The sequence below is a fragment of the Crassostrea angulata genome, chromosome 4, assembly GCF_025612915.1.
Source record: "Crassostrea angulata isolate pt1a10 chromosome 4, ASM2561291v2, whole genome shotgun sequence".
NCBI lineage: Eukaryota > Metazoa > Mollusca > Bivalvia > Ostreida > Ostreidae > Magallana > Magallana angulata.
In genome coordinates this window covers 22,664,738-22,680,745 of record NC_069114.1, presented here as the reverse complement: position 1 = coordinate 22,680,745, position 16,008 = coordinate 22,664,738, and the positions used below count along the sequence as shown (strand labels likewise).

The 16,008-nt window shown below is 36.0% G+C and overlaps 1 protein-coding gene and 1 pseudogene across 2 annotated transcripts in view; one reads left to right on the top strand and one right to left on the bottom strand.

The window, feature by feature from the left end:
* LOC128179745 (dynactin subunit 1-like) overlaps nucleotides 1-16,008 on the top strand; it is a 263,574-nt gene that overhangs the window by 140,163 nt on the left and 107,403 nt on the right. For both annotated transcript variants that reach the window (XM_052847306.1, XM_052847304.1), the window contains exons 16-19: nucleotides 10,357-10,456; nucleotides 10,572-10,657; nucleotides 11,498-11,625; nucleotides 13,633-13,801. In XM_052847306.1, the coding sequence (XP_052703266.1) occupies nucleotides 10,357-10,456; nucleotides 10,572-10,657; nucleotides 11,498-11,625; nucleotides 13,633-13,801 (483 nt within the window). The remainder of the gene's footprint in view (nucleotides 1-10,356; nucleotides 10,457-10,571; nucleotides 10,658-11,497; nucleotides 11,626-13,632; nucleotides 13,802-16,008) is intronic.
* Nucleotides 1,636-8,529, bottom strand: LOC128179748 (uncharacterized; annotated as a pseudogene).

The window sequence follows — 16,008 nt, the reverse complement described above, 5'->3', positions numbered from 1 at the left end:
AACGCCCCCTCTACCGCTTCAGGTTTCAATACACATCCCAATATTGAAAGTCTACGGGGATTTTGCATTGCATCAGCCATTAATAAGGCCGGATGATAACGTTAAAAAATTGCGCGAGGTATCCCGATTACTTCTGAATGAAGAAAGTTTCACGCGGTTCTCGCACGCTTTGCCCGAAACGATTTACACGCTTTGCCCGAAACAGTAAACGGTTTACACGAAACGCTTCACAATCACACGAAACGCTAAACGGTCTACACGAAACGTTTCTCGCACGTAGGTCGCACATTTTTGTTGTAGTAGTACGTTTCAGGGTCTGTAAATTTTGTCATCACGCAACAATTCTAAACTTGCACATAGTTTTAAAAAATTTAGAAATATTTTTAAATAAAGAAGTTATCTTAGAGAAAAGGTTACGTGTTTTGAAGGCGGGTTCGGTTTTTAAATCAAAGTACTGATGTACTGACGGGAGTTGATTTTATCGAATATTATTTATTTTTAAATCAACGATATGCTAGTTTGCTTGGCAAGTAATTTATAATCTGCATTTGAATTATGCACATTTTTATAATATGATTTCTCTGACTTTTCCGACAAGAATTTCGAGAAAACCTCTAATGACTCATGTTGTGTTATATTTTGAAATAGAATTGATTTCAACAAACTGTGTTTTGGTATTCCAAATATTTCAAAAATTGTATGGATCCAACCAATAATGAACTTTAGTCTCGTTCAACCAGATGCTCGGCTGTCTCCGTTAATCTCCGACAAGTAAGAGATACCAGGTCACGTGATAGCTTGATAATGCAACCTCTAAATATAGACTGACTCTCTACTTGCCGGAGATGTAAGGAGAGAGCCGATGGTTGAACGAAACTATATATTGAACTCTGGCGTAGGAATACACACGACTACAAAAAACTTCTAATTGTTCGTACCATTAAAAATCTGACTATTTCCAAGGTATTTATAAATAAGTTTCCTTTAAAAATAATGCTTCAGCGTATATAACATCGAATTTATCGATTATTTTCAAGAATAAAGTCTTGTCAGCTGCGATGATTTGTGCTTAGGTGCAAACACAGTTTCAGTTTCGGTTTGCTAGAGTAACTGCATAGGAGAGATGATTAAAATCAACTCCCCAAAAACACAATTCCTGACATGAATCATGAGTACATGTAACAATGCTTGCTACCCTCTGAAAATTTAACTCGCCATTAAACATCTCATTTTTTTTAAAATGTTGAAACGATTACATAAACTGTGTTCGACAGATAGTTTTCCTAAAACATTTTCTTTCTTTCTTTTTCAAAACACGTTTTATCTACAGGCTTTCAATCACAACACATTTTTATAAAAAAAGCAGAACTGAAAGTTTAGTCATTATAATTTATTGACACCATATCACATACATTTTCAACTCGCAGCAACAACGGAAGACCTACTCGTGGCTTTGCCACGAGCTCTGCTCTAGTTATACCATACGCTTTTGCTCTCCAGTGCAATACCCATGGTCTTAAAACTTTTGTAAAAAAAAAAGACCAGCACTGCTGAGACCAAAGGGGAGAACTGTAAAGACAAAGTAACACTCTGAACCTTTGAAATTCCACGAAAAACCTAAATATCTAACGAATTTAATCATGAAACCACCTTTCGTGGTAAAATTGAGACCCTCTAAAGAACCTTCAAACTTGAACTGTCTCTTTACAACACATGCGTTAGTGTCTAAGATCAAGAATCAATCTTGGCTTTTTATTCAATGGCGCTGATAAGGTCAGTGGGTTTACACACTAGGGCAGTTCAAAACATTTTGTGACTAACTTTTTATTCAATAATTCTGTAATAGCCTTTTCAACAAAAAGGGCGCTCTGCAGTGCTGATTTGTTGTTAGACAAAAATACACTTTCAGGATATGTAATAAATTCAATCCTGTAACCAAATATTATGACATTCAGTATAGGCTTTATAACACTTTTCCAAAACTCAAAAGAATTTTTAACGATTTTTAACTGAAGTGCTAGATTTTAACTCGGAGTCAGATTTGTAATCTAATAATTGATGTATATCATAATACTCAACTTCACCGCTGATTTGCTGTCGATGTTGGGATGAGTGCAGATAATTGGGGTCTTGTGGGTTCTGTGCACTGGAACTGCTGGTTGTTTTGGCAGAATGTGGCGAAATGACCCGGTGTCATATAATATTTTGATACCGCGAAATATTGAACCCGGGTTCAATATATTATGCGATATTATGAACCCGGGTTCAAAATATCGCTGCGATATATTGAACCCCCCCATAAAATATTGAACCCCGGGTTCAAAATATTATGGCCGCGATATTTTGAAACCCTATCGAATTTTCATTGCTCTTGGAGAGGGGGTTCAAAATATTATGGCTGCGATATATTGAACCCCCTACTGTTTCCAATTTCCATTGGAGAGGGGGTTCAAAATATTATGGCTGCGATATTTTGAATCCCCCTCTATTTTTTTTTGCTATTGGAGAGGGGGTTCAAAATATTATGGCTGCGATATTTTGAACCCCCTACTTATTTCCAATTCCCATTGGAGAGGGGGTTCAAAATATTATGGCTGCGATATTTTGACCCCCCTACCTATTTCCAATTCCCATTGGAGAGGGGGTTCAAAATATTATGGCCGCGATACTTTGAATCCCCCTCTATTTTTTTTTGCTATTGGAGAGGGGGTTCAAAATATTATGGCTGCGATATATTGAACCCCCTACCTATTTCCAATTCCCATTGGAGAGGGGGTTCAAAATATTATGGCCGCGACATTTTGAACCCCCCTCTATTTTTTATTGCTATTAGAGAAGGGGTTCAAAATATTATGGCTGCGATATATTGAACCCCCTACCTATTTCCAATTCCCATTGGAGATGGGGTTCAAAATATTATGGCCGCGATATTTTGAATCCCCCTCTATTTTTTTTTGCTATTGGAGAGGGGGTTCAAAATATTATGGCTGCGATATTTTGAACCCCCTACTTATTTCCAATTCCCATTGGAGAGGGGGTTCAAAATATTATGGCTGCGATATTTTGAATCCCCCTCTATTTTTTTTTGCTTTTGGAGAGGGGGTTCAAAATATTATTGTTTCCAATTCCCTTTGGAGAGGGGGTTCAAAATATTATGGCTGTGATATTTTGAACCCCCTCCATTTTTTATTGCTATTGGAGAGGGGGTTCAAAATGTCAGGCTGCGACATTTTGAACCCCCTATATATTTTCCAATTCCCTTTGGAGAGGGGGTTCAAAATAATATGGCCGCAATATTTTGAATCCCCCTCTATTTTTTTTTGCTATTGGAGAGGGGGTTCAAAATATTATGACTGCGATATATTGAACCCCCTACCTATTTCCAATTCCCATTGGAGAGGGGGTTCAAAATATTATGGCTGCGATATTTTGAACCCCCCTCCATTTTTTATTGCTACATGTATTGGAGAGGGGGTTCAAAATATTATGGCTGCGATATATTGAACCCCCTACCTATTTCCAATTCCCATATGAGAGGGGGTTCAAAATATTATGGCCGCGAAATATTGAACCCCTATTTTTCATTGCTTTTGGAGAGGGGGTTCAAAATATTATGGCAGCGATATTTTGAATCCCCCTCTATTTTTTATTGCTATTGGAGAGGGGGTTCAAAATATTATGGCTGCGATATATTGAACCCCCTACTTATTTCCAATTCCCTTTGTAGAGGGGGTTCAAAATATTATGGCCGCGATATTTTGAACCCCCCTACTTATTTCCAATTCCCATTGGAGAGGGGGTTCAAAATATTATGGCAGCGATATATTGAACCCCCTACATATTTTCCAATTTCCTTTGGAGAGGGGGTTCAAAATATTATGGCTGCGATATTTTGAACCCCCCTCAATTTTTCATTGCTATTGGAGAGGGGGTTCAAAATATTATGACTGCGATATATTGAACCCCCTACCTATTTCCAATTCCCATTGGAGAGGGGGTTCAAAATATTATGGCCGCGACATTTTGAACCCCCCTCTATTTTTTATTGCTATTAGAGAAGGGGTTCAAAATATTATGGCTGCGATATATTGAACCCCCTACTTATTTCCAATTCCCTTTGGAGAGGGGGTTCAAAATATTTTGGCAGCGATATTTTGAACCCCATACCTATTTCCAATTCCCATTGGAGAGGGGGTTCATAATATTATGGCTGCAATATATTGAAAACCCTTCTTATCATGGTACTCTTCCAAGTCCATGGCCGATGCGGTCACAAATGAATTGATCAGTAGAAACTCACAATTCCCAAATTGTATTACATAACAGGGATATTTTACAGGCTGATGTCAGTTAATAAGGGAGCCAATTAATGTTTACCTAGCTACCACCGGTGTGTATACACAGTACACAGGTGTTAGCCCCCTTTTCTCCCACCTGGGGACTACCATTTAGAGTAACCTCCAAGGATACCCTATTTTCTTGGTAACAAAAAGAATCACAAAAAACAATATGATTTTTATTCATAATATGTTTTATTACGGACTGACAATAAAAGCACAATTATACCCCCCCCCCCCTTCCATCTACCCCCTCCCCCCCCCCCCCCCCCAAAAAAAAAATTTGAATTCTGTATATGCATGAAGAAAAGATTTGGGGGGGGGGGGGGGGTCAAAAGCAATAAAAGAGGGGTGGCATTATTATTTATAATTAAATTTCACAGCAATTAAATTTTGAAACCCCTAGATCTCCAATAGCCAGTGATAAGAAGGGTTTTCAATATATCGCAGCCATAAAATTATGAACCCCCTCTCCAATGGGAATTGGAAATAGGTATGGGGTTCAAAATATCGCTGCCATAATATTTTGAAACCCCTCTCTAATGGAAATTGGAAATAGGTTGGGGGTTCAATATATCGCGGCCATAATATTTTGAACCCCCTCTCAAAGAGCAATGAAAAATAGAGGGGGGTTCAAAATATCGCGGCCATAATATTGTGAACCCCCTATCCAATGGGAATTGGAAAAAGGTAGGGGGTTCAATATATCGCAGCCATAATATTTTGAACCCCCTCTCCAATACCAATGCAAAATAAAAGGGGGGTTCAAAATATCGCGGCCATAATATTTTGAACCCCCTCTCCAATGGGAATTGAAAAATATGTAGGGGGTTCAATATATCGCAGCCATAATATTTTGAACCCCCTATCCAAAAGCAATGAAAAATAGAGGGGGTTGAAAATATCTCGGCCATAATATTTTGAACCCCTTCTCCAATGGGAATTGGAAAAAGGAAGATGGTTCAATATATCGCAGCCATAATATTTTGAACCCCCTCTCCAATAGCAATGAATAATAGAGGGGGGTTCAAAATATCGTGGCCATAATATTTTGAACCCCCTCTCCAAAGGGAATTGGAAAATATATAGGGGGTTCAAAATGTCGCAGCCATAACATTTTGAACCCCCTATCCAAAAGCAATTAATAATGGAGGGGGGTTCAAAATATGGCAGCCATAATATTTTGAACCCCCTCTCCAATAGGAATTTGAGAAAAATAGGGGGTTCAATATATCGCGGCCATAATATTTTGACCCCCCTCCCCTCCAATGGGAATTGTAGAAAAATGGGGGGTTCAATATATCGCGGCCATAATATTTTGAATCCCCTCTCCAATGGGAAATGGAAAATATGTAGGGGGTTCAATATATTGCAGCCATAACATTTTGAACCCCCTATCCAAAAGCAAAGAAAAATAGAGGGGGTTGAAAATATCTCGGCCATAATATTTTGAACCCCTTCTCCAATGGGAATTGGAAAAAGGAAGGGGGTTCAATATATCGCAGCCATAATATTTTGAACCCCCTCTCCAATAGCAATGAATAATAGAGGGGGGTTCAAAATATCGTGGCCATAATATTTTGAACCCCCTCTCCAAAGGGAATTGGAAAATATATAGGGGGTTCAAAATGTCGCAGCCATAACATTTTGAACCCCCTATCCAAAAGCAATTAATAATGGAGGGGGGTTCAAAATATGGCAGCCATAATATTTTGAACCCCCTCTCCAATAGGAATTTGAGAAAAATAGGGGGTTCAATATATCGCGGCCATAATATTTTGACCCCCCTCCCCTCCAATGGGAATTGTAGAAAAATGGGGGGTTCAATATATCGCGGCCATAATATTTTGAATCCCCTCTCCAATGGGAAATGGAAAATATGTAGGGGGTTCAATATATTGCAGCCATAACATTTTGAACCCCCTATCCAAAAGCAAAGAAAAATAGAGGGGGTTGAAAATATCTCGGCCATAATATTTTGAACCCCTTCTCCAATGGGAATTGGAAAAAGGAAGGGGGTTCAATATATCGCAGCCATAATATTTTGAACCCCCTCTCCAATACCAATGAATAATAGAGGGGGGTTCAAAATATCGTGGCCATAATATTTTGAACCCCCTCTCCAAAGGGAATTGGAAAATATATAGGGGGTTCAAAATGTCGCAGCCATAACATTTTGAACCCCCTATCCAAAAGCAATTAATAATGGAGGGGGGTTCAAAATATGGCAGCCATAATATTTTGAACCCCCTCTCCAATAGGAATTTGAGAAAAATAGGGGGTTCAATATATCGCGGCCATAATATTTTGACCCCCCTCCCCTCCAATGGGAATTGTAGAAAAATGGGGGGTTCAATATATCGCGGCCATAATATTTTGAATCCCCTCTCCAATGGGAAATGGAAAATATGTAGGGGGTTCAATATATTGCAGCCATAACATTTTGAACCCCCTATCCAAAAGCAAAGAAAAATAGAGGGGGTTGAAAATATCTCGGCCATAATATTTTGAACCCCTTCTCCAATGGGAATTGGAAAAAGGAAGGGGGTTCAATATATCGCAGCCATAATATTTTGAACCCCCTATCCAATAGCAATGAAGAATAGAGGGGGGTTCAAAATATCGCGGCCATAATATTTTGAACCCCCTCTCCAAAGGGAATTGGAAAATATATAGGGGGTTCAATATATCGCAGCCATAACATTTTGAACCCCCTATCCAAAAGCAATGAATAATGGAGGGGGGTTCAAAATATGGCAGCCATAATATTTTGAACCCCCTCTCCAATAGGAATTTGAGAAAAATAGGGGGTTCAATATATCGCGGCCATAATATTTTGAACCCCAACCCCCCCCCCATAGGAATTGTAGAAAAATGGGGGGTTCAATATATTGCGGCCATAATATTTTGATTCCCCTCTCCAATGGGAATTGGAAAATATGTAGGGGGTTCAATATATCGCAGCCATAACATTTTGAACCCCCTATCCAAAAGCAATGAAAAATGGAGGGGGGTTCAAAATATCGCAGCCATAATATTTTGAATCCCCTCTCCAATAGGAATTTGAGAAAAATAGGGGGTTCAATATATCGCGGCCATAATATTTTGAACCCCCTCTCTAATGGGAATTGGAAATAAGTAGGGGGTTCAATATATCGCAGCCATAATATTTTGAACCCCCTCTCCAATAACAATGAAAAATAGAGGGGGGTTCAAAATATCGCGGCCATAAAATATTGAACCCGGGTTCAATATTTTATGGGGGGGTTCAATATATCGCAGCGATATTTTGAACCCGGGTTCAATATATCGCGGGGTTCAAAATATTATATGACACCGGGAGTTGACAGTAGTGGCAGACAATGTTTGCGGTCTGTGCTTGTAAGGGTTTTTGTAGTTGGGCAAGTTGAATCTTTGCACGAATTGCAGAGGACTGTTGAATTTTGCACTCCCAAGAAAAAGCTGCCAGGTGGATAAGCCGTCGAACACTCCTGTATTTCTCTGGAAACCCAGTCTTTTGTACGGATATTGTCGCTTTTTGTTTGCGGCTCTTGAAATGGCAGAACGTAGCCTGGCGGCATCCTCACTGTTGTCAGCAATATCAGAATCAACATACTCCTTAACGGTCCCCCAGCCATGTTTATCAGCTATGCGTAGAATTTTGTTTCTCTCTGACGAATGGCCGCTTTCTCGGAAGAAATTAAATCAGTGATTCCGCTGAAGTCGACAGATATAAGTTTCTGTGATAGAAGCTCTTTCAATCTTTCCTCATTAAAATTGTACTGAATTTTGTTCCCTTCCACTCAAAACTCAAGAGAATTTATAGTTTTCAGTTTATCTTGCACTTCTGAGAGTATCAAAGTTTTCTGTTTTTCAAGGGCAGCGTCTAACGTACTATTGAATAAACTGACTGTGTCCATAACATCAAAATCCTGTCCAGAGTTGGAATAAGTCTCGCCTGTGATTCTTGGGGAACATCTCTGTTCAACGTCAAACTATTTGTAGATTCTGTCGACATACCAAAACCAAAGACACAACCTGTACTGCTTTGTAACGAACGTCACATTTATCAAATACTCCCCGGTAAATCTATTTATACTGAGCGCGAAAGCGCCTGTGCATAAAATAACCAGTCTTGAAGTAAACCAGATAATACAAAAACTAACGGAAATTAACGAGGTTATTTATTGTATCACAGGATATTGTAACATATGATACGATATTGTATAATACATAATATTGTATCATATGATATGATATGATATGATTTTGTATATTATGATATTTTATTATATTACATTATTATATCACATTAAATTGAATCATATGATTTTGTAATATTATATTGTATCATGATATTGTTTTATATAATATATCACTATATTATCATGATATTGTATCATATATGATATGATTTATATTCTATATATTTGCAATTATAATCTTGTTGAGAACTGCAATGCTCAACATGTGATATGACTATAAGATAATCCTGTTGGCAAAGGGACTTGATTATAAATATAAGATATCCAAGGGGAAAATGGATTTTTATTTTGCGCCCACAATGAAATGGCTGAAGCATATAGTGTTACCCTGTTCCATCATACTGTCATTCCATCCTTCTGTCATTCCATCATCATTCACTTTCTGATCATTATCTCAACAACCGTTGCACACATTCAACTCAAATTTGTTATTTGGATGGATCTTATGAATATACTGGCTGATTTCAAATTTAATTTCAGTCCAATGATTTTTAAGAGAGTTATGCCCCTTGAACTTTGAAAAAATGGGAGATTTTACTTTCCAATCATTGCCTCAACAACTGTAGCACGTACACATTCAACTCAAATTTGAAATAGGGATGTATCTTATGAATATATACAGGTTGAGTTTGAATTTGGTTCTCTCCGATTGATGTTTGACAGAGTTGTGCCTCTTGAATTTTGAAAAAAAAAATCTCAGTTTTTGCTCTCGAACTATTAAAGGGATTTATATATATATATAAATCTGATATTTCCTATGTAGATTATTTACAAGGAAATAAAAATCAACTTTGAATTTTGTTCTGGTACGATTATCTTTGACAGACTTATGCCTCTTGAACTTAAGAAAAAATGGAAAATTCGTAGTTTCCGCTGTCTAACTTTTGAAGTAATGCACATGTAAATTTGATATTTCATATAAGGTTAATTTATCAGAAAATACAGGTCAAGTTTGACCTGGGTTCCAGTCCGTTGATTTTTGACAGAGTTATGCCTCTTGAACTTTAAAGAAAATGAGTAATTTTCAAGGATTTATAACTTATTCTGCAATTAAACAAATGCTTTCCTTTTGGCATTTGAAAATTTGGTAATCTGCTGGGCATTTATGGCATTACAACTCATCTAGTTTCTACAGGTTTACATGTATTGTCCAGATACTGTAAATTCCTAATTAAAAGCGAGGAATTAATATCTGCGTAAAATTGCGAGAAGCCCGTCTCGTGAATTTTAAAATATCACTTTTAATTTTAGGACACATGTAAACAATATGAAACTAAGATAAAATTTCAGCATTTGCCATTTATGGTCTCGCAGTTTGATGGTTAATCGTTGAATCGCGGAATTAAGTACTCGCGTAAAATAAGGATTCTACAGTATTTTGTATTATGACTCCATTTACCTGATTTAATCATGTCTATTGTTTCTCAAGTCAGCGATGTGGTCCATGGGCCTCTTGTTACAGTTCTACAAATTTTTTTTAATTTATGTGTTGCAAACCTTTATTATTCAAATCAATTTTTTGTCAAATTTGAAATTAGCCTTGAGGGGGTATTAGTCTCAGTAGGACATTTCTAGTTTAAACAAACTTAAATCATATTTCAGTATCTAACTGATTCAAATCATATTTCGATATCTCACTGATTCACTTTTGACCTAAAAATAAAATTTTCATTGGCTGACATTCTTACCCTTTTAAAAAGCTAACTTTTTTTAAATGTGTAGTTTAATTGACCCATTTTTATTTTTCTTCGTAGACTATAGACATGGAATTGAGGAAATTGGAAGTGCAGCAGGCTAACCGACATGTGGGGCTGCTACAGTCGTTCATGGGAGATAACTTCATGAACAGGGGGGGTAAGTAAGCATACAAAAAATCAAGTTCTGCATTTATGACTTAAATCAATAACTTGTTGAAAACACAATGAATATTGCTCTTCAATCATTGACAATAAAAATAATTTTTTAAAAGGAGATCATGATGCTATCCTTGTTCTGCTAATGATTCCACGCATCATCAATAAAGCAGAATTATTGGCCTCACAGATCAAGGATAAGGTAAGAAATCATGGTAAATGTAATTTTCAAAACAGTGAGAGAAGTATAATTGAATAATAAAGGCAGTAAATTAGGGACAATAGGTATGTCATATAGTCAAGGACCATCAGATCAGGCTACAGCAACCTTTTCCTCAAAAAGGCCCACATCCAGACATAACTGTACAATTAAATATTAACATAGTCATTGACAAATGTATTGGACTATATGTTACAAAATTAATTTGTAGTGTTATCACAGATTAAGACACTGGAAAATGTAAATATTCTAATTTCAAACAAGTATTAAGTGAAGCAGATTGGATTGTAATTGATTTGTTCACTGGCTCATGCAAACTCTTTTACCTTATCTGTGTAGATGAGTGTAAATAACTTGAGCTAGCTATTATAAAACTCACTACAGAACTGTGACAACCTCATAAGAAATTTGTGCATGTTAAATAATGTTCAAAAATGTATTTAAGTGTAACAGGATGGGAGAAATAATGACGGACCAGACCGGGTTTCGAACCCAGGCCCCCTGAATCTCTAGTCAGGTGCTCTACCAACTGAGCTATCTGGCGCCGGTTTTCGAACTGGTTTGACCGTCATCCCTAATGGAATATGTTTTAAGAATATTTTGTTTAGAACTATTTTAAATATGATGCATCTTAATAATTCCCATTGGTATTTTGTCTTTAGAATACCTGTTTTAGTTGATACTTTTGTTTTAGTTGTGCTATTATCATATTCCGCATAAGTGCCTTCATGTCATCAGAAATGGAAAAATGTCACATGATGTACTTACAGCCAATGAAAATTAAAAAGTTAATGTCTTAATGTATAATATTGTACCTTACAGTTTGAACTGACAGAGGATATTGACCGTGACAGTGTACTAAAGAATCACCGAGCAGAGCAAAGCAGTTTCTCAAGGATGCTGGTCCTCTTACTGAATACCTTACAAGGAATCATGAGACAGTATGATTTGTGAGTATTTACAAAGTGTAAAGTTTGCAATGTTAATTAAGAAAGTTTGATAAGTGTACAAATCTACCTATTCCTAAAAGATTTTGCATATACATTTATCTTATTTGTAAAAAAAAACCCCCAAAAAACTATTATTAATTTTATTCCATGTATTTGAATACTTTTCTTTTGCATCAAACAAGTACTAACCAGCTACCTGTAGAATCATGACATGGACAATATTTGTTTATCAATTTCTGGTGAAGCATGCACCTCTCTTAATTGTCTCAAAATTTATGCAAGTGAAGGAAGATTAGCAATAATAATGATTTCATTTAAAACAAATTTACTTTGTGTCCTGTTTTGCAGTTCAGGTTTTACATAGACACTGTTAAATATAAATTAATCATTTGTACGGCTTGAATATGACGATATACAACATACAAACATTTCTTTAGAATCTTTATTTAACAATCAAAGTCATTATTTTTGTTGTTGTTTCAATGTAGATCCACAAGCAATATCACTTTCAAGCACTTTAAATACATTGTTAATGCATGCACCCTGTTGTCTCTTTAAAAATCTGATCGAAAATTTCTTTGTTTTTTTGTGTGCATATTATACATAGAAACAGCAGTTTTTCAGCATTTTACAGCCTACTTTGGGGGTTGCTTGTTATACATAGGTGTGTACTATCGGAATGCTTAAAAAAAAACAATACTGATCAAGTATTTATTAAAGTGGACTTCAAACGAGTAAGCAATTATTGTATTATTTTTTTTTATAAAAAAGAGCAAATTATATATATTTTTTTCACACTTTGTCCTCATTTTGACTCTATTTTTACCATCATACCACAAGCATAAACATGCTATTCCAAACCATATGAAGTAATCATCTGCAAAGTCTGAACATTCATTGATGAACTAAACTTGGCTCTTTTGAACTGAGTATTTAAAATGTGCATATTAGCAGGAACCCAAGTTTTAAAGTATTGATTTCTGAAGAGTTATGCCTCCTCATACCATGTCATTCATTATGTGTAGCATTAATTGTCAAGTGATGTGGGGTATGTGAGCTTGCTCACTATTTCTTTCATTAAGTTACTTGTGTCAATCACCTAACCTAATGAATAAAACTTTTGCAGATTATCATTTAGATAATCAAATATAAATGGAATGTAATTATTTAAACAATGAAATGCTTTCTTTGCTAATTTATTAGGGATATGAATTGTAAAGGTTGCAATATAGCAGAAAAAATACATAACCAGCGTTAGCTAATAGCCAAAAGATATACAGCCAAGTTGTCTCCTGTGAGACTTTGATTCCGACATCAACATGATTATTTCATGCAGTTCATTGATTTTTCTTACGTCACTGTATGGTTTGACCAATCCATAAATAGGGGGTGTCAATTTCAGTCCTGTCAGTAGCCAAGTTGTTTCCTGTGAGACTTTGAGTCCGACATCAACATGATTATTTCATGCAGTCCATTGATTTTTCTTATGTCACTGTATGGTTTGACCAATCCATAAATAGGGCGTGTCAATTTCAGTCCTGTCAGTTTCAGCCATTGTAGATTTCGACCAATCAATAAACAGGACATGTATAGATTTCAGTCTGGCTATGAGCTATGAATTAACTATAAGTTTCTGTAAGAAATACTCACAGAGTAAGAAATACTTAGTAAATATAAATGTGTAAGGACATTTTATGTACAATTCTATTTTATTTTTCATTTGTATATATCACAAATTGTCACAAAGCTTTATGTTTCAATATAATTTTAAATTAATTACTTTGGAAATTTAACATTTGCCCCATTTGAAAATAAGTCAAGCAGGGGTATTGGACCCATAAGGATAGCTCATGTTGAGCTTATATAGCTAAGCTTTTACAGGGTTTTGATACACTCGGATGACAATAGAGACCTAAAAGTTTCGTCAGTGTTTTGTTCATTTTAATTTTGAAATTGTATATTCTTGATCCAACCATTATTTTGGACAAAAAGTTTTGAATCTTTCAGTGCACTTAAAACATGCAATGTGGATCTATTGCTGAAGATTGGAACTTTGCTCCCAGAGATCAGTGCTCATGAAACATCAGTGGACTACTTCATAGAGCTGCTACGCAAGGATCAACTGGATGAGACAATTTCACTGGATCTGCTGGAAAAATCAATCAGCTATTTCCAGGTGAATAGTAACTTAATTAATTAAAAACAATATTCCTTAGCTGTTCGATATTGTTCAAAAAGTCAGATGAAACTCCAAAATATGTATTTCTTCACCAGTTGGATAATGTAGACCTTATCCAAACAAACCCCTTTTTGAGAGACATCTTTAAAGAAAGCCTGCATGATGCTAAAAGGGTGCAGGTCCAGTATCTAAGTTATTACTTGTCCTACCTTCACCAGACTTTCATGGATGGTGCATCTGGACCTACTTATGGACTTAAAAGGCTTGGATGCTGAATCTGAGCCCAAAAGTTTAGAGGCTGGAGGAGGTAAAGGTTTTTGGACCAGGTTAAAGTTTTTGGAGCAAGTGCCATTTGATCAGTATATCTTTCTTCTTACTGGTCCTATCTTCACCAATCTTGCATGGATGGTGCGTCTTATGATACTAATGCACTTGACAGGCTTGAATGCTGAATCTGAGCCATAGGTTTGGATGCTTGATGAGGTTTAGTTTTTTGTAGCTAGCAAAATTTTTGGAGCAGGCACCCTTTGATGATTAATACTTACCCCTGCGAGATATTTATTAATTATAATAATAATAGTTAGAATCAGACATTTTTGGATCATGAATATTTAAAAAAAAAATTGATGAAGATATATGAATCACAGGTAACTCTCGATGGCATGAACTTCGATCGCTCGAAGTTCTTGATCGCTTAAAGAGAGTCTAGGGTCCCGATTTTTTCCCTATATAACTAAGCAAATTTACTCTTGATTCCCCGACCTCTTGATCTCTCGAAACCCTTGATCCCTCGAAGTCAAACTGCAGTCCTGTTGTTCATAATCTATATAGTTTCTTACTCTCGATACCTCCAAGATGCTGTGTATCTCCAAGCGCTATACCTAATTAACACCTACTTGGTCATTGAAATGGCTACAGGCGTTAGACGCGGGACTCGTGTCACGGGTTGTTTGTTCAGGCAACACTTGTCCTGCAAGGTGATAATTGTTTAATGACTGACTATAGCGATACCTAATCTATAATTATCACAACCGTTTTACGATAATTTGGAGACGCAATGAAAATGAGAAATTGAGACGAAAAATAATATTGAGCCATGGTCAAATTATAAAACTTTTAAAAGTATGCTTATCAGCACCATTGTGATTGTAATGATTATTGCTGAACAAGTTCTTACAGCTGGTGAAGGACCCGTACAGTGGGAACAATGGGTGATACTCAGTTTTCACATTAATTTTTATGACATGTCGATCGTCTCGCAGTCCAGTAGTATTGAGCAATCTGGTCTTAATATGATGCATAAAATAAATGATTATGATGAATTAATTCAATAGTTGTTTGTACATGTATTTAGTTTTAAAAACATCCAGTTGTGTATATTTTACTGAAAAGAAATCGTTGTTCGAGAATGTGCGTAAGGTTAGCACTGAATAAATGGCTTAATCATAACATCCGGTAAGACTAATTTTAAAACCCGTCGGTCAACCCAGAAAATTGCCAACTCTTGAAAACTCGAACTCTTGAAACTTCGAAGTTTTCCTCGGTCCCATGGACTTCGAGCTAACAAGAGTTACCTGTATCATCTTTCATGAATAGTTCAAGTTCACCAATATTCATGAATATTCATCATTTGAACATATGTCCTTTTTTTCTTTTTTCATTTTTCTTTTTTATTTATTTTACAACGATTGATAAACAAGTTATACAACTTTTAATATGTTTTACCGTGCTACCGTTGTGGCGAGTGCAGCAAGAAATTACACATACTTTGCATCATTGTCAAATTAGTGTCATCATGGTATCAACGAACGTCAAAGAATTTTAGAGAGAGAGAGAGAGAGAGTGGTCTTTGTTTGTAGGTGTGTAATTTCCCACTTTCAAATTTAAAGGTTTTACTATATGCAATATCTGCATAAATTTTTTATTTTTTTCTCTTTATTCTTTTTATTTAGTTCAAAATGTCCTATTGTTTATTTCCTCCCTACTCATATACGTAATGCGTACATGCATGTACAATTAGCTTAAAATTGGATCGATATGACGGTAAAGTATGGCTCTTGCTAGTATATATTTATATAATATCTATATTAAAAAAATTTATTTAAATCATATGTCAATCAGGCAGGTATCGCAATCTATAATACTGAAATAGCTAGTACACGCATTACAGATGTTTGATCCACCTCTAAATTTATCGCGGGAAA